The sequence below is a fragment of the Scardinius erythrophthalmus genome (genome assembly GCF_964197995.2).
Source record: "Scardinius erythrophthalmus genome assembly, chromosome: 9".
NCBI lineage: Eukaryota > Metazoa > Chordata > Actinopteri > Cypriniformes > Leuciscidae > Scardinius > Scardinius erythrophthalmus.
Window position 1 is genome coordinate 12736568 of NC_138229.1, and position 27226 is coordinate 12763793.

The 27226-nt window shown below is 37.6% G+C and overlaps 1 protein-coding gene across 1 annotated transcript in view; it reads right to left on the minus strand.

Moving 5' to 3' along the window:
- cdh24b (cadherin 24, type 2b) overlaps positions 1–27226 on the minus strand; it is a gene marked incomplete at its 3' end in the record, with an annotated part of 140746 nt that overhangs the window by 71135 nt on the left and 42385 nt on the right. Inside the window, exon 2 of the mRNA XM_081373761.1 lies at positions 6699–8403. Within this exon, the coding sequence (XP_081229887.1) occupies positions 6699–8144 (1446 nt within the window). The 5' untranslated portion in view covers positions 8145–8403. The remainder of the gene's footprint in view (positions 1–6698; positions 8404–27226) is intronic.

Here is a 27226-nt window from a genome sequence, read left to right on the forward strand (position 1 = left end):
CATCAACACGCTCTATCACACACACAAACACACTTAACATTAATTCATGACAAACAGGTTGCTTCAGTCCAGGGATGGACTGGGACTCAAAGGCCGACACCGGACCATCACAACCCACTGCGGATAATTTCCCACTACACAAGTGAAGCCCTTTTTTCACTTCAGCGGAAAAATTAAATTGGCAATTGTGCAATAAATTTTGAAATGAAAAAAAAAAAAAAAACAGAATTGTGAGATATAAAGCCAGATTGCCAGAAGTCAGATTTTGAGATATAATTTCACACCTGCGCGAAATAACAACAGCGTTTTTAGATATTAAGTCACAATGTGAGAAGTCAATATAAGATATAAATTCACAGCTGTGAGATATAACGGCACATTTTCAGATATAATCTCATATTGCGAGATATAAAGCCACATTGTGATAATTCATATTATTTCAGATATTAATTCACATTATGCAAAATAAAGTCACATTGAGAGAAGTCATAATATAAGATATAAATTCTCAACTGTGAGCTATAGCACATTTTCAAACATAGTCATAGTTACGTGATATAAAAAATTATTGTGACATAAAACTTCTCAATCTTGGGAAATAAACTCACATTGTGAGATGTACTGTAAAGCCACATTGTGGTTAGTCATAATATGATATATTAATTCATAACTGTGAGATATAATGGCACATTTTCAGACATAAAGTCACATTTTAAACTATAAAGCCACATTGCGATAAGTCATATTATGAGATATAAATTCACGACCGTGATATACTGACACATTTTCAGTTTAGAGATATTAAGTCACAATTATGATATAAAATCACCATTTTGAGAAATAAAGTTGCAATCGTGAGAAGATATAAAGTCACTTTATGCAAAAAAAGGTCATATTGTGGGATATAAATATAAAGTCAGTTGTGAGACATAAAGTCACATTTATATGACTTTACATTGTTTACACTGTGTGATATAAAGTAATCTTGTGAGAAATAAAATTAATTTCAAGAAATAAAGTCAGAATTACCTTTTTTAAGCATTTCCTTAGTGGTGGAACCAAGATTCCAAATTCACATGCATGTACTGCAACACAAACTTCCAAACTACCTTTCCAGAGATTTAATGTGAACATTTGAACCCCATTTCAGTGTACTGTATTTAATGTCTTATATAGCCTTTAACATTGCAAAGGCAGCAAAAAAAATATACAATAAATTAAATATCATTGATACTATTGAGTGATCCGATTTTCAATAGACAGGAGACTTTGACAGATTAAGAAGTCTCATATTTGAACATAATTTTTCAATAAACTAGCAAAGGGTCCGCTTGATTGCTGTTATTATGAGCTTTTACTGACTTTATTCAGCTGACCTGTGCAGAACGGTGCTATTAATATAATACCAAACCCCCGCCCACCATGTTTGGCTTCTAGCAGGTGAGGAGACTCATGGGCAGACAAATAGTAGCAGAAAAGCGATGGGGCAGCCAGCGGCAGGAAAAGAGTGCAACACCCTGCGGTCAGTCAATGAATGATGCCTGGTGGTAACATCACAGTCTGCTACAAGGTCACTTTCAAAACCTCAACACTTCTGATGAAACAAATTCCTAACCATTAATCAGGATCCATGTAATTCCTCAAAAACAAGCCTCTTATGAATGCATGAAACAGAAGTATTGGATAAACCCAGTCTAAACTAAGATCTACACTCAGTGAGACCCGAATCTGAAATATCAAGATACTGTTGGAGCAAAAGTTTTCAAAAGCCACCCGACTGGAGATAGCAGAGCAGCCATGAAATTACAGAAATCAAGTGTTTGTGAGTGTTTTTTAATGGATTTCATAAAGCATTTGCAACACATTTTATGGTGTTTTGATGCATTTGCCATGAGAGGATTTTGAAATTCGAAATGAAGACAGTGAAAGATCAAAGCTCAAAATGCTGTTTAGAGATTCTCCTGGACAGAGCGCTATTAGTGGTCTGAGGAGATTTCTGAAGACCTAAGTGGATTTGTTATTATTTAACAAACAATTATTTAGGACTAATGGCTGCTACCTCTCATTTTTAGCTCTCTGTTAGTCTCATCAGTTTCCAGTTTATGTACTGTACATAAAAACATTACAGCTGCTTGTGTAGTTAACTTACACTTAAAGGGGCTTAAATGTGTAGGTTTTTACTTAAAAAAAAAATCTTTATGATAGAGTTTTCATTTGTACATTTATGAGCCAACCATAATGTAATAGAAATAATGACACCTTGACTGTCCACCACGGTTGCCTCTATCAGCCTGTAGGCTCAATTGTGTGTGGAGGAGTCGGGTCCGAATTGGCGCGAAAATTCACAAAATGTGACGTCATGCGCGTTCTCGTCTACTTGGGCTTACATCCGTACGGCAGCCATTAGTAAGCAGCGGCAATCGCAAGCAGTAGTGTTTCAAATGGACTCTGCGGACGGAAAGAAGCGACCAGCCTCCAGCACAATCCAGACACCCACGGAAACTCCTCGTAAGTTTAAAAAAAAAAAAGCCTTTTCTAGGGCGGCCAAAATAGAGAGTGACCGGCGTCGGGCAAAGACAAGAGTCAACATCGGAGCGGCATTGCTCCGGTCAGCGCTGGGTATAAAAACAGACCCCGAGCTGGCTTTCTTTTTACTTACCTCTGTAAACATGCTGGTGAATCTCGATGAGCCGTCTGTGGTTGCTGCGGCAACTCTCTGGTTGCTGTGGTCGTGCTCGTACGAGCGTGCGCACCGAGAATGAGCATGAGACTGGCTGCAGTTTCTCTAACGGCCACTGGTGTCAGTAACGGTTAGAAATTTCAGAACTTACGCAATGCTCCTTTAAGTAAACTTACACTAAAACTAACCCTTCCCAGACCTCCTCACTTTTCAATAATTTCAGTTCTATCAGAGCTTGAAGTGGGGAAAATCAGATTTAAATTTGCTTTAAAAATTGGTATTGGCACCTAGACCGACATCTACCTACCTATTTCTCTACCTACCTATCTATCTCATTCAGAATTTAATTGAAAAAGTCTTTTTGAATCCAATTTAACGACAGATGGACGGACAGACGGAATTACGGATGGACGGACAGACTGATAGAAACCAGATAAATAGATGTCAAACAAGTTGCTGACAAAATAACTGTGGAATTTTGAATCTGATTTGTAAACCACAACATTTTGAATCAAAGCTAATCAAACTAAATTCAGAGAAGGGTAAAGGGCTGAGACATAATCAAGAGAAACCAAGCACCAAAACATCACTTCCACAAACACAAAACCCCACAGAGGAATTATGGTGTTTGCAAACACTTTAAGTACCAAATCTCAATCATTCCACATCCTTTGCACCTTTGTACGTCCACCTTTGTACATTGTGCATTGTACATGTATTTTGTACATCCAAATTATGCCTGTTAGGAACAGCCTAGGGAGCCCACGGCTTTATGAGACCACTGTTCTGATAGGTTCATAGTGCAAATTTATTTTCCCCATGCATCACACCCTGCCACTGCTTTTGAATGCAAAAAAATGTGCTAATTTATGTCCATACATTAAGATCAAGAAGAAATGCATTCATTATGGAGTTACAGAGGAGCATATATTGTTATCATAAAGCCCCTGCATATGCTCACTGGCAATGAGTCCTCTGACATAAACATATGGATGCTTGTTATGTCAACCCCCCAATTTGATTATCATTTAACGCAACCATAATTGCGTATAATTGATGTTACCTACCATAAAATATGTTAAAATGCATAATGGGCCAGTGCTGTATTTATAGACGCCGTAATGAGTATATGAAAGCGCGCTCCAAATGCTGAATCTGTGCTTAGTATCACACTGTAGATTGAGTACGCAGCAGCACTTGGCACGTCTGCCGCGGGGCTACATAGTTCACTTCAGCCCTTTATTAAATCATAATCATCTCAGTTATAAGGCGCAGCAAAACACGTCCCCGTTGATTCGACAGGCAGCAGTGCAGGCGGCTCCGCATAGGGCCGAAGCAGCAAGATTAAACATCCGTAAGAGCATTAGGACACATAAGAGCATTAGGAGTGTACGTACACACACAACACATGCTCAGGCTCTGAACGGGTTCAGCCACAGTGTTAGATACCGTGAAGGATGCTCAGAGAGCAGGGAACTATCAGTGACAGCATTGCCACCTGTTAAGCACACCATATTGGCTTTAATGACATACAGGACTGTCCATCTGTAGTAATGGTCAACAGCACCTAAGGCATTTTCAGTCTCATAATTCCCCATTCCTTCTTCCCGCTGCTTTCTTTCGCTCTCTCTTTTTCTTTCTGCTGTCCACGAGGCTCTAATGAAGATCAATGCTTGTCTTCTTACCCACTCTAAACAGTGATCAAATGTGTCTAAAACTATTGGGTGGATGTGTCTGGCTCTGAAGCTGGGTTTTAACAGCACAGGGGGTTCCATTAAATGCTGCAGGAGATATCACACAGACAGGAAGACGTCCCAGAAGAGAATGCAAGAGGGTTTTTTTATATCCCACAGTGCTGTCTGACTGCCCCAGGCAGACACGCAGAATCATCATCATTCATTTACTCAATGTATTACCCCACCGCCTTCCCCAGCCACTCAAACTGCAGCTCAGGGAGAAAGGAAGAGGAAAAAGACGAAAGAGAGGAAGAGAGAGAGAGAGAGAGAGAGAGAGAGAGAGAGAGAGAGAGAGAGAGAGAGAGAGAGAGAGAGAGAGTGCCAGTCAATATAGGCGCCAGCGTGACCTTTCAACGTGATGACGTAGTTCCCTGTTTTTATTGATCAGCTCAATCTGAACTATTGAAGGTAAAAAGTCTATAAATTATACAAAACATTTTTTTTTTAAATGACTTATCGTTTCGCTAGATAACAACCTCTTCTTCAGCTGTGATCGCATACAGCTCATTTAAACACTTCTAAAGACTTTTGAAACTGCATTGATTTGGACTTAAAAACAATGGTAACCAATGAAGTCCATTGTTAGAAGAAAAATCCAGAAATATTTTCCTCAAAAAACATAATTTCTCTCCCACTGAGGAAAGAAAGACATGGATATCTTGGATGGCATTGGGGTGAGTAAATTATTAGGAAATTTTCATTTTGGGGTGAACTAATCTGTATATGAAATATAAATACATTTTTAAATTCTTTACAAAAAAATAAATATTACATTACAAATGTAATGACAATTAAAAATAATAAATATATGTATAAAATAATATATTTAAAAAAAAATTAATAAATGGTTGAGTTCACCTCATGACGTGTGAGAGAAGATATGCAAAGCTGCAAGAAAATGGTGGCTACGGTGGCGAAAAAATAAAATATAGTTTATAGTTTAGTATATATAGTTTTGTTTGTCATTTTCGGTCACTGCATAATTCAAATATATATATATAAAAAAAACATTTTAATAATTTTGATACTTTAATATTTATTCTAAAGATCACGATTAAGAATGTATGTTTAAGGTACGTCTAAAATTTGACTGGTAATTCATGCACACAGTTCACCACTTTGACCCCCAAACTGGGTCAGTAACGGTGCTTGAGGGCAGGTAACGTAAACTTTTCATGCTCCACCACCGAGCTTTTGATATTCTGATGAGAAGAGCAATTGTTCATCACAGCACATACTGTAGCTTTAGCAGAGTAGAATCAGCAGCTGATTAAGAGGCTGATTGAAACATAATTCTGTAACCTGCAGAGTTCGGCTTCCTCAATCCTCAGGATTCAAACAGACAAAGATAGCAAGAAAAAAAAAGACTGGGATAATGTGTCTAATGCTATTTAGATCATTGGTGTGATAAACGTTCAGACAAGATGTTCTGTGGGAGACGTCTTTCAGTCTCAGTGTGTGAGCTTTTTTTTCTCCAATTCGCTGTGTTGAGGGTCATACTGGTTAGTGATCTTTGATTTATTTTATTTGATCAGCTCATTATTTAATTAGGATAAGTGGTTATTTAGATATATTCAAAATAATGTCTATTTAAAGTTGATAGCAATGAGTTGTGTCATTTACAGAAGAATGTTTTGTTCATAAAATGAATGTCAATGGGGGTCAAAACAACTCTGGACCTCAGTCTTACATTGTATGGGGGGTGGGGGGGGGCATTGTTTGTGTTTCACAGAATAAATGGGGGGGGGGGGTTGTGTTTCACAGAAGAACTAAAGTCAAAAACTATTCTTCAAAATGTTGGGGTCAGCAAATATGTTTTTAAATAAATTCATATTTTTGTATTAAGTTGATCAAAAGTGCCAGTTAAGACATGTATAATGTAACAAAAGATTTCAATTTCAGCAACAAAACAGCTGCTGTTTTGAACTTTCTATTCATCAAAGACTCCTGATAATAAATGATTCTTGAGCAACAAATCAGCATATAAGAACGATTGCTGAATGATCAAGTAACACTAAAGACTGGAGCAATGGGGGCTGAAAAATCAGCTTTGCCATTACAAGAATAAATGACATTTTATTTATGTTGTATTATTTCACAATATTATGTTTTTTACAGTATTTTTGATCAAATAAAAAGTCTTTAAAAAAAATAAGAAAATTCTTACTGACCCCAAACTTTTGCTGCATGCCTGTATTGATGTGGCAGTGAGTAAATTCAATTTTAAGAATTCAAATTTTTGACTAAACCATCCCTTTAATAGAATCATAATGGGTTCTTACTCTTCCAATGAGCACTGGTTCTGGACCAGCATACTCCTCAATGACAAAGAACTGGTTCCAGATCCAGCTTCGTCGCCTTCTAGATCGAACGATTTCCCCTTTTTGTTGATTCCGCCCCTCATCTTCATCCTCATCCATTTCCTGGAAAACAAGGCCCTGTCCACCACTGCCAAGGCGAGAGTCCACAGTCATCTCTCCGCTCTCCTCCACTTCCTTCCTTCCCCATTCTGGATCTGGTGGGAGTTTTAGGATGTGACTGCTGTCAATGGGTTCTGAAATTTTAATCAATGGATTCTGAGTGACACTTAATGGCATAAGAGTGCTCTGATCTGATTCCTCTTCAACATCAAGACTCCTCTCAGTCAATGAGCTGAAAATGTCAGGACGAAGTCCTGAGTCGATCTGAGACGGAGTGTGTGATATGCCCATATTTCTCTGACCAGCGAAGGGATTCGTCTCGGTGCTGGGCATGATCTCACTTTGGGGAGTTGATGCTATGTGAGTCGTGAAGTGTTTGTACTTCCATGAAGCAGTGACTGGAACGCCTCTCACCTCCGTTTTTCTGTCCTCCTCTCCTAGATCCATATTGAATCCGCTAAATTGTTTAAAGAGAGTGTGAACAGTTTGATCCGAATTTAGACTGGCATTTGTAAAAGTGCTTGAATGTAGCTCCGCGGTCTGGTTATCCACGTTATAAAGTTCAGGAGCACCTGTCCTGTCTTGTTTTTTCATCTGACTGTGATCCATGTTGATCAGATCCCTTTTCCTGCTGTGACTCATTTTGCCTAGAATATTTAGACCTGGAACACTCTGAAGCTGTGAATTCACAATCCGTACAAGGTTTTCTTTAGATATTAGTTTTAATAAGCTTCCAGTGAGATTCAATTTTCGAGGCGAATCTGGAGTGACTATCTTTGTACCAGCTGTAGCGTGAATGGCAAAATTTGAACTCAATCTGGATCTTGAAGGGATTTTGAATCTTGTTCTATTAGAGTGCATGCCAGAGGTTGTCCTGTGGTGCTTTGGGATCCATTTCTCAACTCTTCCACCTTTCCTTGTGTTATTTCTGCTCCTTTTTAACTCTAAAACGTCTCTAGAGTCATCAATTGGTGCTTGTACCTTAAAATCCGCTTGACCTGAGTCTTCATTTATTTCTACAGGTGGTTTGGCATTGAACCCAAAGTTTTCCTTGGTGAAGACGGGAGAAGCTCCATGGCTCTGGTGAGCTGTAATCTGCTCTTCAATTTCCTCAGGAGCAATCAGTTCTTTGAGTCTTGTCATTGTATTTCCATTCCTCTCCAAGCTTGCATCCCATTGGTCAGTTGCTCCATTTCCTGTATGCTGGGTCTGAATTGAGCTCACCCCTCTTCTCCGAACAATCTTACTGACACAGGCTCCTCCTACAAAACAGAGGGACACCAATAGGAGCAGCCTTCTGTCAATCATGTTGTCTTATTATGATCTATTAATTGAAACAACAACTGATGAAAAGACGTGTTCGCTTTCCAGTTGTCTTCATTCTTTCGTCTTTCTCTTCTCACTCTCCTTCACTTATTCCTCCATTACACCACCTTCATCCAGCTCGGGAGAGTGTACGTCAGTCACTGTTGTGTTCACTTTATGTATCTCCCTCTATCTAGCAGAGCTTCTGTGTTTTGGTGCCGGTGAAACGTTTTACTCAGTTTCCCACAGAGGGTTGGATGCCCTGAGAGAAAAGATAAAGATAATTAAGTTAAAACTTTAATCATTACGGTATGTTAATTAAAAGTGGAACGACATGGCAAAGTAGCAGAACACACAGCCAGGCTGATCCATTTACGTATGAGTAATCGCAAGACAGTAGCGTCGGCATCATCATTACAATTCAATATGAGCCAAGGTGGCTGATATTTTCTTGTACTGCCAGATGTCTAAGGCATCATCAGAAGACTTATAGGAAAATTGTGTTATGGCATTTCATTTGCGCTTATCGGAGACATGTCTGGTCGGCAGAGCACACAGTGGCGCTCCGGATCTTATATCTGAGTCTACTGTGTAATAAAAGCAAAACTACACAGAGATACAAAACAAAAAGCAGAGATACACGTACATAAATCATTAATGCTCTTATTGGCTTTTTTAATATGTTCAATCCCATTCACATCAGAGGTGCTTTGATATATCTTCGGTCAAATTATACAAGATGTTTTAAAATGATTTAGAATAAGACAGGCAGACCAGGGATCTCATGGTCTTTGAAAACTTGGATGTATGAAGGAATTTTAAAAGTGTGATTTCAAGACCTGGAAAAGTCACGGAAATTAATAAAACCTTATAAATGATAACAGGACAGTGGCATTAACACCAGTGATCATGTAGCGCCTGGAAAGACTGGTCCTCAATTACATCAAGACTGCTCTCCCACGCTCTCTTACGGTTATCGCCAGTACCGTTATATTGCGACACCCCTATTGTGTACAGTACCATGCAATGACAATAAAAGGAATCTTAATCTTATTAATCTTAAAGTTATGGAAAATGTTCCAATGGACAAATTTTTCTAGTTATGTCAAGCTCTTTGGGGATAGAAATGGCTATTTGTGAGTAAAACTATGTAATCACAAATGACTAGAAAAGTCATAAAAAGTGTAGTAAAAAGTGTAAACCCTGAAAATTATTCAGTTATTGAAACTTCTAGAATTTGATTATTTTATCTTAATATACTGCCACTCCCACTTTCTTTAAATAAAAAAGGTTTAAAATTAGCTATTTTTGTTACAGTAAGGCCTGGTTTTACAAACAGGGCTTAGATTAAGCCAGGATTTGGCCTTAGTTCAATTAGGATATTTAAATAGCTTCTTGTGGCGAGCAGGACGAGGCAGAGGGCCGTGAAAGAATGGCGTGATTAATAATGAGTGACACCTGTGCGACGCACTGGTCTCGTATCTCTCACGGAGGAACGGAAGCATAAAAGGAGGAGCGACGACAGTGAAGGACGAGAGAGGACGGGCCTGGACTTTACGTTGTTTTGTTTATGTTTTATTATGTGTGTGCGCGACAGTCGGCCGCGAGGGGCTGCCGTCTTTACTTTCTTTTTGTATTTGTTTGTTAATTAAAGTTTTTAAATGTTCGCTGGTTCCCGCCTCCTTCTTCCCATAACAACGAACTGCGTTACACTTTTATAAACATGCCTTAGAAAAAAAAAAAAAAACACTGTGCATTTTGAGACAAAACAATATGTCAGTGCAAGCTGATTTGAGTTAAAACAGCTCAAACATACATTTTAGTCTGGGATCATGCAGCCTTGTCTCTGAAACTGGGGGTAGAAGGACCAGAAATATCTTAGGGAGACTTCAAATATTGTCTTTGACAATCAGGGGCCTTGGAGTTAAAAAGGTTGAGAACCAGATATTTATTTTATATAATTTTTGGGTGCCTATGTGCATTTTAATGCAATCAACTGAAGGGATTTTTAAAATTCAGCACCTCATTTTGAGCCTTCCCTTATTGTCAACACTTCAAGACCTTCTAATTCAAGTGTTTGTTTGTTTTTTGAGCAAACAAGACAAATATCCATTAAAATTGGTTTTGATAAAAATCTATTCAAGCATGTCCTTACTGAGGTCATCCATTTTCCTTCAGAGAATGCAGTTTAACACCAAAAAAAAAAAAAAAAAAAAAAAAAAAAATCACACCAAACATTTGAGTATATTTTTGGTGAAATGAATGACAGTCTTCTCAAGCATTCAAGCGTGCAGTCGGTGATGCATCATTTCACAGGTTGATTTTTGCAATTACCTGGAAACGAAGCGGTTTCTACCACAATACATTAGGAACTGTGCAATTTTACAGTTTAAGTTTGATGTTGAATGGGGCTGTCTGATTTGTATAGACATGAACAATGAGGCACTGCAGTGTGAGTTGTGTTTATGAAGAGTAATGAACAGTAAGTTGAATGATGGTAATGGTAAAACTGCATAACATTGCATGGTGGGTTGTGTATGTGCAAAGAGAGGCCCTCCCTGCAGGATATATAATTGCATAACAAAGAACTGTGGACTATAACTACAGAACTACTTTCACCCAAGAACAGTGTGTTGTGATTACAGTCCTGGAAAGTGCATAAAGCCATCCATTCAGACCAAAAATGGTGATTTTAGCCATTCTTATAGCCCAAAAAAAGCAAAGAGAGCAAACAGAAAGTATTACAGATTTACCTGCGGAGGAATGCACTAGGGCTTCTAAACTACACTTAACCCTGGGTTAATTTCTTTTTAAACACCAGGTAAAGGCCAGTTTTAACCCTGGGTTAAAGTTTCAACATTTCACTTGTGATTTTTAAAAGGGATTTAGCACAGATTTTGCAAGTATAACCCCAAAATATTGCACTAAATGCATACAATGTAATGCTAGAATGCCATGGGGAGTTGTTTAGCAACAGACAACCATTCATAACCAGCCTCAGCACTTGCCTCTTTAAATATTAATGTGCTTCATACAGTTGCAGAAAATATCCATGCCCCCATATCTAAGGGAAACAGTTACGACAAATGTGTTCAAGTCGGCATAAAATAAAAATCCACCCAATCTATTTTTTAAATGCATGTTATTGCTCTTATTGGGAATGATTCATTCATGCATTCGTTTAATTTTCTTCTTGACCTCATAATTTTTAATCAAAATGTCATAACTTGATCTTTTGTACTATACAATTCAGAAGAAAAGTTCTGTCGCTACTTCTGTTTTATCACAACTTTAACTGGATAGATAAAGACACACTATTATTTTGAGGAATGTATTAGAAGACACAAGACAACCAGAGCAGAGACACGATGACATTCCTAAAAATAGACAAGCAGTTATTAATACAGGTCATGTCCTGCCAATCAATGTTAATGACCTCATGCATATGCAAATAAGAACTTTAACCCAGCATTAACAAACGCACAGTGTGAAATCTATGAATTAATAACCATGAATAAAGTATGCAGTGTTGCCAAGTCCACGTTTTTTCCATGGAATTGAGCTACTTTTACACTATTGCCACGGGCTGTTATTGTAGTCCGTGGGTTGAAGCGACACCCCACCCCCGGAACCCAATTATGCTAGTTTTGGCTGTGATTAAGCTAGTTTGGATTAGCAATTGGGCAGGTTTTGTTGTGCAGACCTGGCAACCCTGAAAGTATGAACAGTGTGAATCATGAATAAAATAATCAAGGATTACATTAACCAAGTGTAAGAAGCCCAGCTGTGATTCACATAATTGCGGAGTAATGCGTTGAATGTTATGCATGTCCGCTGTAAATGCTATGACATGCAAGTAAAGTAGCGGCGCTCTTGGTCTTGTCAACATGCCCACTGAAGTATAACAGTCCTGCGTATCCTCACAGGATCCCCAAAATTCCTGGTTCCCGCTCCCTCCTGATTATTCACACAAGCCTTCATTCCTTAACAAATATTCCTCCCATCTCCTAAAAGCTTTTCTATTCATGTTATATTTTCTCTTTCGTCACCTCCTCCCACTCACCACCTGTCTCTCTCTGCCTCTCTCTTTCCATTTATTGGCATTGTTTTAATATGTTATTCTCTGCTTCTCTCTCCTTTTCTTCGGCTACCTTCACGTCAATCATGATTGTTCTTTAACCTCTCTCACCTTCTGCGCTTTGACTCGCTTCGATCAATCAGCCAATCTCCGCATTGACATTGGGATTGACGGCTGTCTGGCACCTGCACTGATTCCTAAACGAAATCAAACTGAAGCTGAGAGTCTTACCGGTGATTCTTATAGATTATACAAATGAAAACATGCTACAACGGGATCCAAGTCTGCCCAGCAGCAGATTTATACAATGAACAAACTAAACAGCTGTTTGCAGGGTATATGGCAGTTAAGGTTCATACAAAAATGGATTTGTTTTTACTTGAACAACAGATGAATACGTGCCAAAAAAATCATTCATGCAGATAGAGTTGATAGGAAACTGCTGATAGATTGTTGTGCTCTGAATTTAACAAGCTTGAAAACAATGGTGAGGCAAAAATTGCAGAGGCAGTGAAACATTCTTGCCAGCAGTGACAGTTTCTTTAGATTAGATTCATTAGATAGGAACTTTTTTCACACTGGCTGACTTATTATTGATGGCTAGATGGTCACAGCTTGGGCACAGATTTGGATATGGACAGTAGAGACAACTTTCTAGGCAACAGACTGTAGAATATGCCTAAGAATATTTGAAGTGATGTTGGTAAATAATGTAAGTACATTGAATGCAATAAAAGTCTGGTGTGTCATTTTTCATAAGACACAACAGCTGTTTCTTTATATATATATATATATATATATATTTATTTTTTTTTTTTTTACAGTACAGATGTTACATTTTATGAAATCAAACTGCCTTTAAACATAGAATTAAATGCATTTATTTTGCACTGTATAAAATAAAGAACGAGAACAGGGAGTATTTCAAATAAAATCATTAAACTGTGTATTATTTGAACATTTAAAGGTATAGTAAAAAAAAAAAGAAGAAAAAAAAGGATAATTTATCCAGAGATGTGTTTCACTAATTATTTGTATATATTATCTTTCTTGTTTTCCAAAGAAAGCAACTTTTCTTTGCCGCTGAAAAAAAGGGCATGAAATGCATGAATGTTTCGCCAATCATTATTACATATTCGTGTCTAACACGGATGGATCTCTACCTGTCATGATAATATAAAATTGATATTACTCCTGATATTAGAGTAACAATAACAGAAGAGTGAAATAAAGCATATTTTGTTACCTTTTGGAGCTTGGAAGGGTTCAGTTTGAGCAGATGTTTTATACCATCATCTCTGTCCACATCAGAGCTCATTTCCCAGTACATTCAGCATCTGGCACATATTCGCGATCTCAAATATATTCTCAAAACTATCAATTGAAAATATTTTCATCGCTGACAGCTCTTCACCAGATCCACCATAAAGTGACAGTGACACTAATATTTGATTGCGTTACTTGCTCTGCTGTAAATAACTGAGCCATTTCAAGATTCGCTGATAATGATACTTCCTATTCTTTTGTTTTCTGTCTGCAGTAACTATGAGTGAAACGTCACTTCATCATTGTGTATCATATTTCCACCTTGTGGAATAAAGGTGAATTGCACTTATTCAGTCTTCAAAGATTCAATTATTGTTGTGCAGAAAAAAATATACTTACACTGATACACACCTCGGGTCGTTAGCGACCCTATTACATTTTTACAAAAATGAATGGGAAAACAACTAGGCATTATTTTATAATTTTTTATTATTATTATTTTATATATTGTTTATAATGAATTGGTTGATGTCTAACTTTAAAAAAATGAATGAGGAGGCTAGTGAATGAGGTCCCGGGTCATTAAAGACCCAAGGTATGCAAATAATTGTGGATTTATGCATATATAGCTACCTGTGCATTTGTACTAGGGATGTCCCGATACCACTTTTTCACTTCCGATACCGATACCGATGCCGCAGCTTTGGCTATTTGCCGATACCGATATCAATCCGATATTTTTATTTTATTCTTGAACTAATACTACTAATAATAAAATATAATGGAAGCACTTTCCTCAATTAGCCACTTAAAAACATCTCACTCAAATGGAGAACAAATACTTCTCCAGTATATAGTCCACAACAACAGTTGATAATTAAAGACTGCCAGCCTTTATTCAAAAGACCTTGAGATATGTTTGGTAACCTGAATGAATTTAAAATTAATTCGCTATATTTCAGATCAATATATTTGTTTCCTTTAAATTTTAATTAACTTTAACTTTATTCTCATCTGAATTATAAAAAATTTATTTCTGTATAAAATAATACTACTTTTAAAAACACATTTGATTTTCTTTTTTATTCAATGTAGAATGTGTAACTTAAAAATAAACAGATTAGTGCTCTGTTTTAGGACAAGAAATGAAAACCAATGCAATGATGTCCAAAAAGATGAGATCATTTTTGCTTTTAAACAGCGTGTGCGTGTGTGTGTGTGTGTGTGTGTGTGTGTGTGTGTGTGTGTGTGTGTGTGTGTGTGTGTGTGTGTGTGTGTGTGTGTGTGTGTGTGTGTGTGTGTGTGTGTGTGTGTGTGTGTGTGTGTGATTTTGGTTGGGTGACAGTTACAGTTTGACAAGAGTTTACAGTTTGACAAAAGCACAATGTTGGGTTTTACACAAATATAAGTAGGCTAAACACTTTTTCCAGTTTTAATGATGTCCTGTATGAAAATGACGGAGTATGTTTTTTTGTTTCCACTGTTCGATCGCGCCCGTGCCTCTCTCTCTGACACACACACACACACACACACACACACACACCAGCATTGCAATCTTGACATCGCAGCCTGTTCATTTTGCTGCGTTCACACCAAAACGCGAATAGAGCGTCAAATTTGCGTCTATCGCGTCTAGTTCGATGCTTGAACAGTTTGAATCCATTCGCGCGTCCAAAGCGAATAGGACGCGCCGCGCGCGTATAATGATAAAGTGAGCGTTTGAAGCGATATAGACGCGCGTTCAGAGCTAAGGCGAGCTACAGATTAGGTGTCCCTAAAGAACCCGCATATGCGCGTATCTAACAGTAACGTTAGTTTCGTATTACATTAATTAATGTGCACGCGAGATTTATTTATTTTTATACCGTGTATTCTCTGTGTAAATCCATGCACCGAACGTACGTTCAGTACGAATACGTACCGTTCCACCCCTAATGGGTATCGGATCATAGGGGATAATTTTTTTTCTCCCCTCCGATATCCGATCTAGCGTTTTGGGCCAGTATCGGCACGATACCGATGCCGTGGATCGGATCGGATCGGGACATCCCTAATTTGTACAGTTTGGAAAGTCAATGGTAAAAAAAAAAAAAAAAAACCTAGATCATTAGGTCATATTCTAGTTAGCTCCAGACATCAGACAAATTACCTACTCTAATTTAATCACAGGTAGGGGGAAAAGTTGCAGTCTAGAAAGATCTAAAAAGATCCAGGCTGCTAACACAAAGGTCGCTGGTTTATTTCCAGGAAGGTGTGTCCCACTGGACAGGTTCTGTGGCAGCACTCTTGCTCTAGCACTGTTGTGCTCCTGAGTGAGACACTTAACCTCGCTCTGCCCCTGACTAAGGCTCTTAACACCAGCTTGTTTAAGTGCCTCTGCTCGAGGCAGACTGTCCCTCCAATTACAGTGTTTCTTTAAATAAAACGTCTGCAAAATGACAAGTAACCATGCTGAATACATTTAAAATCGATGTATCTTAATCCAATCCCCAAAATATGCACATAGAGAATCATAAGTAGCTCAAATTGTCTTTGCTTATTTTGCTCAGCCTATTTACTCACCCGATCTACAGTATACGTGCAAATCTGGACTTTGTGGAAAAAAAGGCTCCCATTTGTGTTCCAAAATTCTGCCCTGAGTTAGCCTGAATAGTTCTCGTACAAGTAACACGTCTTACTTCAGCAGAAAAAAAAGGTTATCTATTACAATATTTCTGGATATTTGTTTTTTCATTAGGTGTTTTGATGCCGCTCTGCCTACACTCCACATATGGAGCCAAGTGACCAAAAGAAAGAAGAATTTCTTAAGGCTACAAAAAGCTACGAAGAGCCCTTTCTAGGGCAGAAATCAATAAAGCTGTTGCCAACTTGAAGAATGAAGAAGAATTAAGCAGTAAAGTAAGCAAACTCAGCAAACTAATACCTCTGCTAAATGTTAATCACTCTCATGCCCATGGGCAGAATTTTGTATGGAAAGTGGATGAGATGATGGCACCTGAATGGTCATGGAGACAGCTCATGAATATTAATAAGATTATGCTAAAATAATTTAAAATAGAATATATGTTCAATTAAAAAAAAATGATTTAAACAACAATTTCCACTGCATGCTGAGTGGTAGCCTATTCAACATAAAACTGAATTCACACGATTTGACAAAGCGATCCTTCTTGTCGACCAATTCAAGTGCTTAATTTAAACTTGTGATATATTTATATGAAAACCATAGAAACATTTTCGCTTTGGGTTTGGGTTCTGATTTGCCCTAAATTTGTTTTTTGTTTTAATAAACCATTTACAATATACTGTATATCTGACACATTAACATTTATTTTAGTGCTGTTCATTTAACCACCAGTGTAGTTAATTATTAAGAAAGTAGCATGAAAAGAAATGTATGCGATTCATCATGCCGCTTTGCCGCATGACCTGTATGTAAATTCCATAATAGAAATTTCCATTAAAGCCAGTCAAGCTTTAAGTAGTATTTTTTTTTTTTTTTGCTGCTACGGATAAACTATAATAAATATGATTTAATATAATATGATAAAATAAAATATAGAAAAGCTATAGTGAAGCAATACATAAGCATGTAGTTGTGTGTAAAAGGCAAAATTGCTACTATCCTTGCAACAACCATGCTTCCATTGTATTAAACATCCCTGTTGCAAGCTATTTCATAAAGTGGTGGGGACGTGAAATGGTGCCATGCTTATTCCCGTTCAATAATTGCTCATGGCTCTTGCCCACACAAAGGGCGTAAAATGCAGGTGGTTGGATTCGTTATTGTCATGGGCAGATTGGGCACCAGGGCAACATGCTGAGAGCGTAGAGTAAACCAGCGTATGGACACTGTCACATCTGCGGTGGGAGTGTACTCTTGCTCGACATGAACAGCATATGCAAGGGAGACAGACTGAGCATAATGTCCCCGTCACTATGTGGTCTCTGATGCTAAAATCAATGCAGGGCAAAAGTGTATGGCTGAAGGTGTCGGGAGCACTCACTCTTCAAGCTGGAGTGTGTGTGAGTGTGAACAGCAGAACGTGACAGCATCCGATCACTTTGAGGCTTTACTTTCACTTCATGCGACATGCATCCATACGCCCCCTGGACTATCAGAGTATCTCACTGAACTGATTAATTGGGGCCATAAATAGTTTTAATAAATGTTTCTTTTCCCCAGGGCTTCGGAATCCCTTGGTTCGTTAGTATTGGAGGCAGATCTTTTTCATCGATCGCTGGAACCCGTGGTGCAGTGAAGGCTGTCACCAACTTAACGAGACTGAAAATTTTAATTACGATTCTCATCCGTACTCCTTGCTCGCTATTTATTTCTCACTCACACACATAACACCTACCCAAAAAACACTGTTCTCAACCAGAAAGCCAGAAACACATTCAGTCGGACACTGTGCAACATATACGCTCCGTTCCAAAACATTATTTGGGCATGTAAGAAATACCCACGCTCTCAAAATGAGGGCTGTTAAAAAAGCAGGCAAATTAAAGGGTTAGTTCACCCAAAAATAAAAATGTTGTAGTTACTTACTCACCCTCATGTTGTTCCAAACCTGTATGAGTTTCTTTCTTATATTGGACACAAAAGAAGATATTTTAAAGAATGTTGGTATCCAAACAGTTGACGGCACCCATTGACTTTTCCAAAGTATTTTATTATTTTTTTTCATACTATGGAAGTCAATGGGGTGCATCAACTGTCTGGTCACCAACATTCTTCAAAATATCTTATTTTGTGTTCAACAGAAGAAAGAAACTCATACAGGTCTGGAACAACTTGAGGGTGCATAAATGATGACAAAATTTCATTTTGTCTATCCCTTGAACTATCCCTTTAATTACACTTCTTTCAAAAAAAAAAAAAAAACTTGTTTTGACCAAACATCACAGCAACATGTATATTTCCCAAATCCCAGTATGTAATATGAGAAGTTCAGAAAAAACAAACCCAAGATGACTACAAAAAAAAAAAAAAAGAAATAGGGATACACTACGTTGAATGAATTCATTGTGATTGATGAATCCGAACATAGAGTTTACATGAACGCTACATAAAGAGTTTGGGATGATGTGTGCATTTATGTCACAAGATTTAAATAGGAATTTACTTTTTGACATGCGCACACTGCACAAATATACAGAGTTTCCCGCTGGTTGCGCATACTATCAGTTTTCCTACATTGCTTATTTTTTTTGTTTTAAAGAGCAGACATAATATTTATCTAATTCGGGTCCTAATTAGGAAACGACGAGCACATGAACTGTTGAGCCGTGCTGCTTATATTTATCAATCAGTAAAAACACCCCTTCTCACGCCCAAAACAAGCCGTCTGTGGATGAGAGTCTGAAACAAGGATTGGTGGGACGTTGTCCTGCTCCACTTCACAGGTTTTTTATGATTTTCCTTTTTTTTTTTTTTATGTATGTACATGTATAACACTAACCCCTGGTTTTACAAACAAGGCTTAAGTCTAGTCCCAGACTAAAATGCATGTCTAAGCTGTTTTAACTGAAAGAAACTTGCACTGAGATTTCTTAAAATATGTCAGTGCCATTGTTTTGTCTAACGACACACACATGTAATTTTTATTTTTCGAAAAAGGCACGAAAATATTTTTTTATAAAAGCTACTTAAGCGTCCTTATTTCACATGTCTGTGAAACCGGGCCTGTACTTTGTATTACATTACCTTTGCATCAAATGACAAAAATCTAGTTAACGCTGCTGTGAGGGTGGTTCTACAGCAGCGGTGGTGGTAAAATTGACATATTTCTCTCTTTTGACTGCTGTTATCAATCTCTCTCTATTTTTTCCTCATTTTGAAAGTTGTGAAAACACTATTGTTTTTCTTTTGCTATTTGAGCAGAAAGCTCAACCCTAACCCTTTTACCCTAACCCTAATTTGAGCAAATGCGAACACGAAAATATATATTTAATGTAGAATCTCTTTCACCGCTAGAAGTTTACCCAACTAAACTATGACAACTTCCGCTTTGAAGAAACCCGGAAATGTGAAAAGGGTCCATGTACGTTTATAACGGAATTGCAGAGTGCTATTTGTATGATGCACAGTTGCAACCTACCTACATTAAAGCTCTCAAAATCAGTCACTTATGAAGTTGTATTTCAGTTAGTATGTAGGCAACAAGGCTGCGTATGGTGTTCTTGAAAATAACACTAACTCTTCATAATGCACAATCCGCAGTAGATTTCAGATCAAAAATACACAGCGCACTCTAACTCTAGGAAACATTATCCCACACATGGCAGGGGAAATAAATAAAGCTCGCTTTGTTTTGTTTTTTTTGTTTTTTTACCTCTCCTGCTGTAGTGCTCCAGGGAAGAACCTTCTGGACCAAAAGGGGGAAAAAAAGTAAAGAAAAAGCCTCTTTATTGCCACTGAAGAGAAAAAAACAGCTCCTCCTACAAATATAGTGTATGGCGGCTGCAGGTGCTCCCTGCTGCGAGACCTTCAGCGGCACAAAAGTACAAAAATGACTTTGAGAGAGTCGGTCTTTCCTCCCTCACAAAAGCTTGAGTGTGAAACAAGAGATCTGAGAGCAACGGGGGAAATCTGCCAAAGCGCTGAGGGATAATGCATGAGACATTCTATTTGCAAAAGGAGGACGTATCTACATCTAAATGGATAAAATCCATCCTCCTCCATTTGTATTTTACCTGAGGTGAAATTGTCAAACCGCTGATCAGTATGCTGACTACGCCAGTGCGGGGTGTCTGCGGGGGGCCGGTGTTTTTTAAAATGTCGGCTCTCACGGGACACTCGAGAAACATGCTGGAAGGGGTGAAAAAAACAACACGATCGTCGACAGAAATGGACAGAGGGAGCATAATCTAGATGGTTTTCACGTTCCGATAAGTGCCAAGGATAAGTCCAATTCAGGGTGGTTCCCGTCTGGAGGATTAATATAAAAGGATCATTTTAACACAAAAGACAAAAAGGGGCTTAAAACCGCACAGGGCCTCGGCACGCTATGAGCGTTTCCGTCGGGGCGAGCGGAGGAGAGGAAATGAAAACTCAGCAATCGGCAGATGAAACGGGACAAGAGTGAGACAGATAAACAATCTCTGAGCCCTCTGTTACAAAACAGCCTATAAGAGACAATCAATCTGCCTCCCACACCACAAGCCAACTGGAGAAATCTCGCCATCCGTAATCTGATTATGGCTGATGGCGCTAAAAGTACAGTGGGAAAATGATAAACATGCCCTCACTCTGACCCCACTGTCATAAGCACCTCATTAATAACATAATCAGTATTCACACACATTACTGAGCCTTTAATAATTCATACACAGCAACAAGAGATGCAATGGGGTTAGCAAACAGAGCAAGATATAAGATAAGAGACCTTTTGGTATTTGACGAGTTCGCAGTCTAAAATTAACCTTTTGTCAATGCCAGGTATTTTGCATTATTTTTATTATAAAAGTGTTGTCATGTAACAAGCCCCAGCCCACTTCCATTAATCTCAAAACCCTCACAATGGCCCCCCAAAAAGCCTAAATTAACCACTTTCTTATTAGCATAAAATAAAAGATTCAAAGTTCATATCCGTTTAAATCTCAAAAGGTAAACAGTTATGAAAAAAGCTGTTAGAAGATGTGTGAGCCACAACAGCTTGCAGTTTTTAGCAATCATTTGTGTCATTTACATTGAGATTTTCCAAATGTATTATATTGCAGTTCCAGTAAACTGGCGAGTAACTGTTTTATTTACTGATCACAAAACAAGTTTCCATTTGCCTCTGTGTTTGTCTTATGGTTTAAAGATTCTAATAGAGTCGACTGAGATCAATTGCGAGGAGTTACGATTTTATTTTTATGCTGCATTATACGCTGGAAAATGGACTTTCAAACTGTCTAGTTACATCTTATGATGATAACTTCTGCTCAGTCAATGGTTTTAGCGACTCATGTATGCCAGTGTTTCACAGACAGAGAGTTGCCAGAAAGGATTTGCTGGTGAGCCAGAAAGTACAGAAACATTTGCTGAAATTACACCTGATGCCCATCAAGAGTCTTTCTTCTTCTTCTGCCTCAGTGGCTCTTGACATCAAAAAGCTATCTGATCCCTTCAGAACAGCGCCTGACATTTTACCGAATGGTCTGCAATCTTTGCCTCTCTCCACTCAGCAAAAGCTCTATGTATGCGTGTGTTAGTGTGGATTCACTATCTGCTTACACAAAGTTAACAAAAAGGCAAATATGTCAAGATGATGTTAACTGATTACATTTTAACTGAATTATTTATGGTTAATCAAATACAGTGCAATTATTGGTATATCAATATTTGCTGAGAAACACCCACCCAATGAAGACAATTCAAAGACTTTATCTGCGGTAGATGAAGCCATTGAATAGACAACCTGATATCATGAGAAAATGTAACTATTTTACGAGGTGGCAATTTCATATTCCTTTCTTAGATGTAATTCATACTGAAACATGCAATTTTTTTTAGAAACAAAAACGTAGTTATGAATTTGAGAATGTGTTGGAATAGGCAAAAAGAAGAAAACAACTAAACTAGACTGGTTTAAGATGGTCTTCCAACCTTGCAAAGCTGGTAATCTGCAAATCTATCTGAAATCCCAGCCTGACCAGCTGGAAAATGTCCAAAACCCCTCTAAAACGATCCTACAGACCATTCTGACCATGTAAGTTGAAGACCAGTTAAACCAGCAAACCATTTTAGGCTAGTTTAATATGCTTTTTAGGTACAAGTGTCTTTAAACTTTTGAACATTCTCTGTATGTGTGGTTAACATTGCAAAAACATGAAGATGGTACTTCAAATTTAATTGTTTTAGAAATTTTCAAGGTAAGGGGGCATTTTTAATTACATTATTTTATTTTATTTTTTATATTTATTCTCACTCAATTAACATGTTAAAATGACACACCTAATTAACTATGAATGACTACAGTCTCTCTCACACATGTATCTTCTAAAATACTTGACACAACCTCTAAACAGAACATAAACTCCTTAAACAGATTAAAGTGCCTTCATTCTGTTTATTTCACTACACTCTCTGAGAAGCCTTTCTTACAGTAAGCGTTCATGTAGAAGCTCAGCCGGACAGGAAGATGAATACATCCAAATAGCCTCAGGACAGGTTAACCACTACATTTTAACATTTACAACACTATACAGTCCCTAAGAAAAAGACAAGACCCCTGTCATAAAGCCTGAAAGAGAATTAATAGCTCATTTTACTAATTACTACTCGTTTGTCATTAAGCTGATGGTTTCATCCAGAGCAATTTACAATACGCTTATTATGGAAGGTCCCCTGTGGTGCAACTTGGAGTAAAGTGTCTTGCTCAAGGGCACGATCCATTGATCAATCCTTACGAGGTTTCAACCTACAACATTTTGATTACCAGCCAAGATCTTTAACCCCCAAGGCTACGCAAAAGTTCATTTAACAACAAATGCTTGCCTTGTCTCTGAAGCTTCTATGAAAAGAGCTAAAAAAAAAAAAAAAACAGTACAGTATCTCCACAGGGCACATCCTCAAGCTGAATGACAATAAAGTGAACTTCTTCAGCAAACACCGATCGATTGGCTTTGTTCAAGCTGTCTGTTGGATAGCCTTGCTATCAATGCTCAGAACTGACATCTTACGTGAACCCAAATACAACCGAATCACACGCTCTCTTACTATATCACATTTTATTTGTGAGGGGTTCTGTAGCCTAGAGCAGGTTTTTGCTCTGTCATTAAAACTACGCTTGCTTAGCTCTAAGCTTTAGGGATCTGTGAAGGCTGCAGGTAGGCTACTGATCAAGCTAACAAGCTCGGAGCAGTGCTACCTGAATGCTAGTGTTGTGGGGTGCTAAAAAATAAGACTTTAAGTTTGTTTTGTGGTTTTGTGTGACGCCTGAGGCGTTTTTGTTTCTACAGTATATTGTTAAACCCACCCTTTCCCCACAAACCACCAGTTTGTGTGTGTGGCAGGTTGTATGATTATATTTGTTGTTCAGGTTTCGGCTGGAGCGGGCAGAACCGTAGTTTAGTAAATTGGGCGTTTGAAAAGAAGAAATATAGAGGAAGAAATAGTTGTTTGTTTAGAAATGCATATGAAAAACAGTTACTCAGTTATGCAGTGTTAGGAAGTCAAACACATATGAATGAATCAGTTGTTTTGACTTAGAAAAAATATTCAGTGATTCTTCACGCAAAATGATAATCGCACAAGAGTGTCCACGGAAGTAATCATCAGTGATTTTTAGTATTATTATAGCATTTATTAATATTTTGAATTAGCTTTTATTTTCATATAGCCGTTTTTTATTTTAATTTTAGTTTAAGTTTTAGTCATTTTTGTGCTTGTAATTTTTTTAGTTTTTGTAGTTTTAGTACTTCAACTTCAACTTATTATTTTTTTTTTCAGTTTGATGCCAAAGCAACATTTCTAATAACACATTTCTAAACATTATTCATTTTATTTCAGTTTTTTTTTTTTCAATTAACAATTTTTTGTTTTAGTTAACAATAAACAAGCCCTCACTCCTTCCAAAAGAGTGTTTTGTGATAAAATCATTAGTGAACAACATATGGTTTACAGATGGTTGTTCAAATACATCATTTTTCCAGGAATATTGTTTACATTCAACTTCTATGTTTACCTACCAAATTTGCTATTTAAAGGACAAGTTCGGTATTTTACACTTAAAGCCCTGTTTACAGATCGTTTCTGATGAAATAGAACGGTTAAGATTAAAATTTGGACACATGCTGCTGTCCCGAGAATTTTAGGTTTCTTTCGCTTTCCCCAAAACCTCTAGAATGGGTGTATAGGTGCACTAGAACAATCCTTCATAAAACGCATTAAACTTTCGTTTACAAAGACCTGAAACTCACCGAGTGGTTAGGGGTGTTCACTGATATGCTCACACAAAAATCACTGCAAAAGATGCTTTCCAACAGGTTTTATCGTAGTTTTTGTCCAACTCCATTGACTTGTATTGAATGTGCTGTGTGAGGTACGGTATTACTCCGCCGCTTCTTCTTCTGCTTCTTCTGTGTATTCAATGAAATGCCAGTGGTTTGCTTGCAATTGGCAAAGGTGCATTATCGCCACCAACTGGGCTGGAGTGTCTATTATTCAAGCCCTCAACGGAAGAAAGTACGGGTGTGAGACGTTTGGAAAAATAGATCCACAGTTTTACAACGAATGGTAAAACACCTGTTGGAAAGCATCTTTTGCAGCGATTTTTGTGTGAGCATATCAGTGAACAACCCTGACCACTCGGTGAGTTTCAGGTCTTTGTAAACGAAAGTTTAATGCGTTTTATGAAGTATTGTTCCAGTGCACCTATACACCCATTCTAGAGGTTTTGGGGAAAGCGAAAGAAACCTAAAATTCTCGGGACAGCAGCATGTGTCCAAATTTTAATCTTAACCGTTTTATTTTATCAGAAACGATCTGTAAACAGGGCTTTAAGTGTAAAATACAGAACTTACCCTTTAATATGAGAGGGAGCCATTTTGTGTTTATGGTGCTTGAAGGCAAAAGTGTTTCAATAAAAATTATTATATGCTAATACTGTTTTTATAGCATTATTGAGAAGAATATACAGCTTTCTGATACCAGCAGAAAAATATAACCAAAAAATGTTTAGGTAAGTTCCATGCAAGAGCATGTAGGAAGAAAATTACTATAGGTCCGGAACGTATGGACACGGAGTAAAGAAATTGGAAGCGGGTGGGTGTGGAATGAAACTCGCAGGAGCGGAGTCAAAACAAAATCAGTCTCACGCACCCCTCTAGGGTAATGCCAACACTTTCTGAAATGGAATGTTAGCATACTGGCGTATTGACAATCCTGCAGCGTCAGCTACAGTGGTGTGCTAGCTACTAAATATCTGCAGAGCTGTCTTCACATCAGATGTTCAAGCTAAAAGTCAGAGCTGAAACACCTCTTTAGTTCTTTTAAAAGCTTCCATTCAACTGTCATGTTATGCAAGACGTGGAATTTCAGAGTAATACACTCAGTAACAGAGAGAATTAGACTCGTTAAAAAGGAAAGTGCAGCTTCATGATGTCTCATACTGGTGATTGCTGATGTACATGGTCCTTTGTACCAACACAAAAGCTTACACAAGCTACGCGGTGATATATGACAAGCAAAAGGAAGCTAGGATTAGGTTATACATTCATAAATGCACAATTGCTACAGTGGTGCTCTCTATACTCCACAAAACACTATAGGTAGACAGTGCAGCATAGAACCGCAGCATGCAGGTCTATAAAACTCATCTGCTTTCTCTTTTTAATCCCCCTGGTTGGAGTCACAGCACGCCCTGCCTCATTAGCATATCTCCCTGTACGGGTGACTTTCATTCTCTCTGGTCCTCTTGCGCTTTAGCAAGCTGTTGACAGTTATTTTTGTAATTCTAATGACTTTGCCCCAATCTCTAATGCATTTTCTGTTTTGTTATTTTCCGTATATGGGTCATTTTCGGGAGGTACATTCTTCTTCTGTTAGGCAGCGCGGCAAAGATTCATTATCTTAATCAGTATTTTTGTCTTGTTTTACTTAAACATCCTTAAAACAAGACTAATGTACTGTACTTGAGAAGCAAAATTGCTTAGGATAACAAGGCTTGTTTTCAGAAAATATAACTTTTTGCCACCGGCAAATTGTTTTCTCTTGCCTCGAGCATTAAGCTCACTGTTTGTGCACTGCAAAAAAAAAAAAATGCTTTTCTTACTTAGTATTTTTGTCTTGTTTCCTGTTCAAATATCTAAAAAAAATCTTTAATCAAGATGTTTTTAATAGATAAGCAAAAAATATTATGTCTTGTTTTCTGGGTGGGAAAAAAATCTAAATGAAGTGAGTTTTTGCTTAAAACAAGCTAAATTATCTGCCAATGGGGTAAGAAAAATCATCTTGAATTAAGCAAATAATAAGCTAATTTATAAGCAAATAATTATTCTTTCTTAGCTTGTTTAAAGCAAAAACTCACTTAATTAATTTTTTTTTCCTGAAAAAAAAAACAATATCTTATGTAACTTTACTTGTCTCAGAATTGGAAACAAGACAAAAATACTAAAGAAAAGCATTTTTTGCAGTATGAACAATTGTCGAAGAGGTTAAGAAAAAAAATATTAAATCAACAGTACTGTATATTATTAAACTCTCATTATCTAACACAGTTTGACTTCTCAAGTAAACTTATTTTGTTCAAAAGAGATATTCGCATTAGACAAAAATACTGATTTAAAATAGTTTTTCAGTAAAAACACCAGGAGAGCAGATTCAATTACATGAGCATTTTGGATGGACAGAAAAGCAGAGAAAGAAACATAATGGGAAGACATCTAAAAAAAGATTTTGATTAACAAAACAGCAGATAAAATCAATCATCTCACATTTAAGTAAAAGCTCTTTTGAAGGTGAAAGCTCCTTTGGTTTGTTTGCGCAGATGTAAATTTGCTGAATGATCCGGCTTGCTCTTTATTGTTATATTTTGATGTATTACTTTACAGCGTATTGAGCCTCAGGACGGGTTTGGCTGGGCTGTGTGTTACTGCTGATACTTTGCAGTGAACTATGAGTCATTCTAATAGCCTGCTGGTTTTATTTGGATGCTTTTACATCTTTAGTAGTTCATTTGTGGACAGATATAATACATTGTGCAGAGCAAGGCTTGGTTTTTCTTTTCTTTTTTTTTTTTTGGGGGGGGGG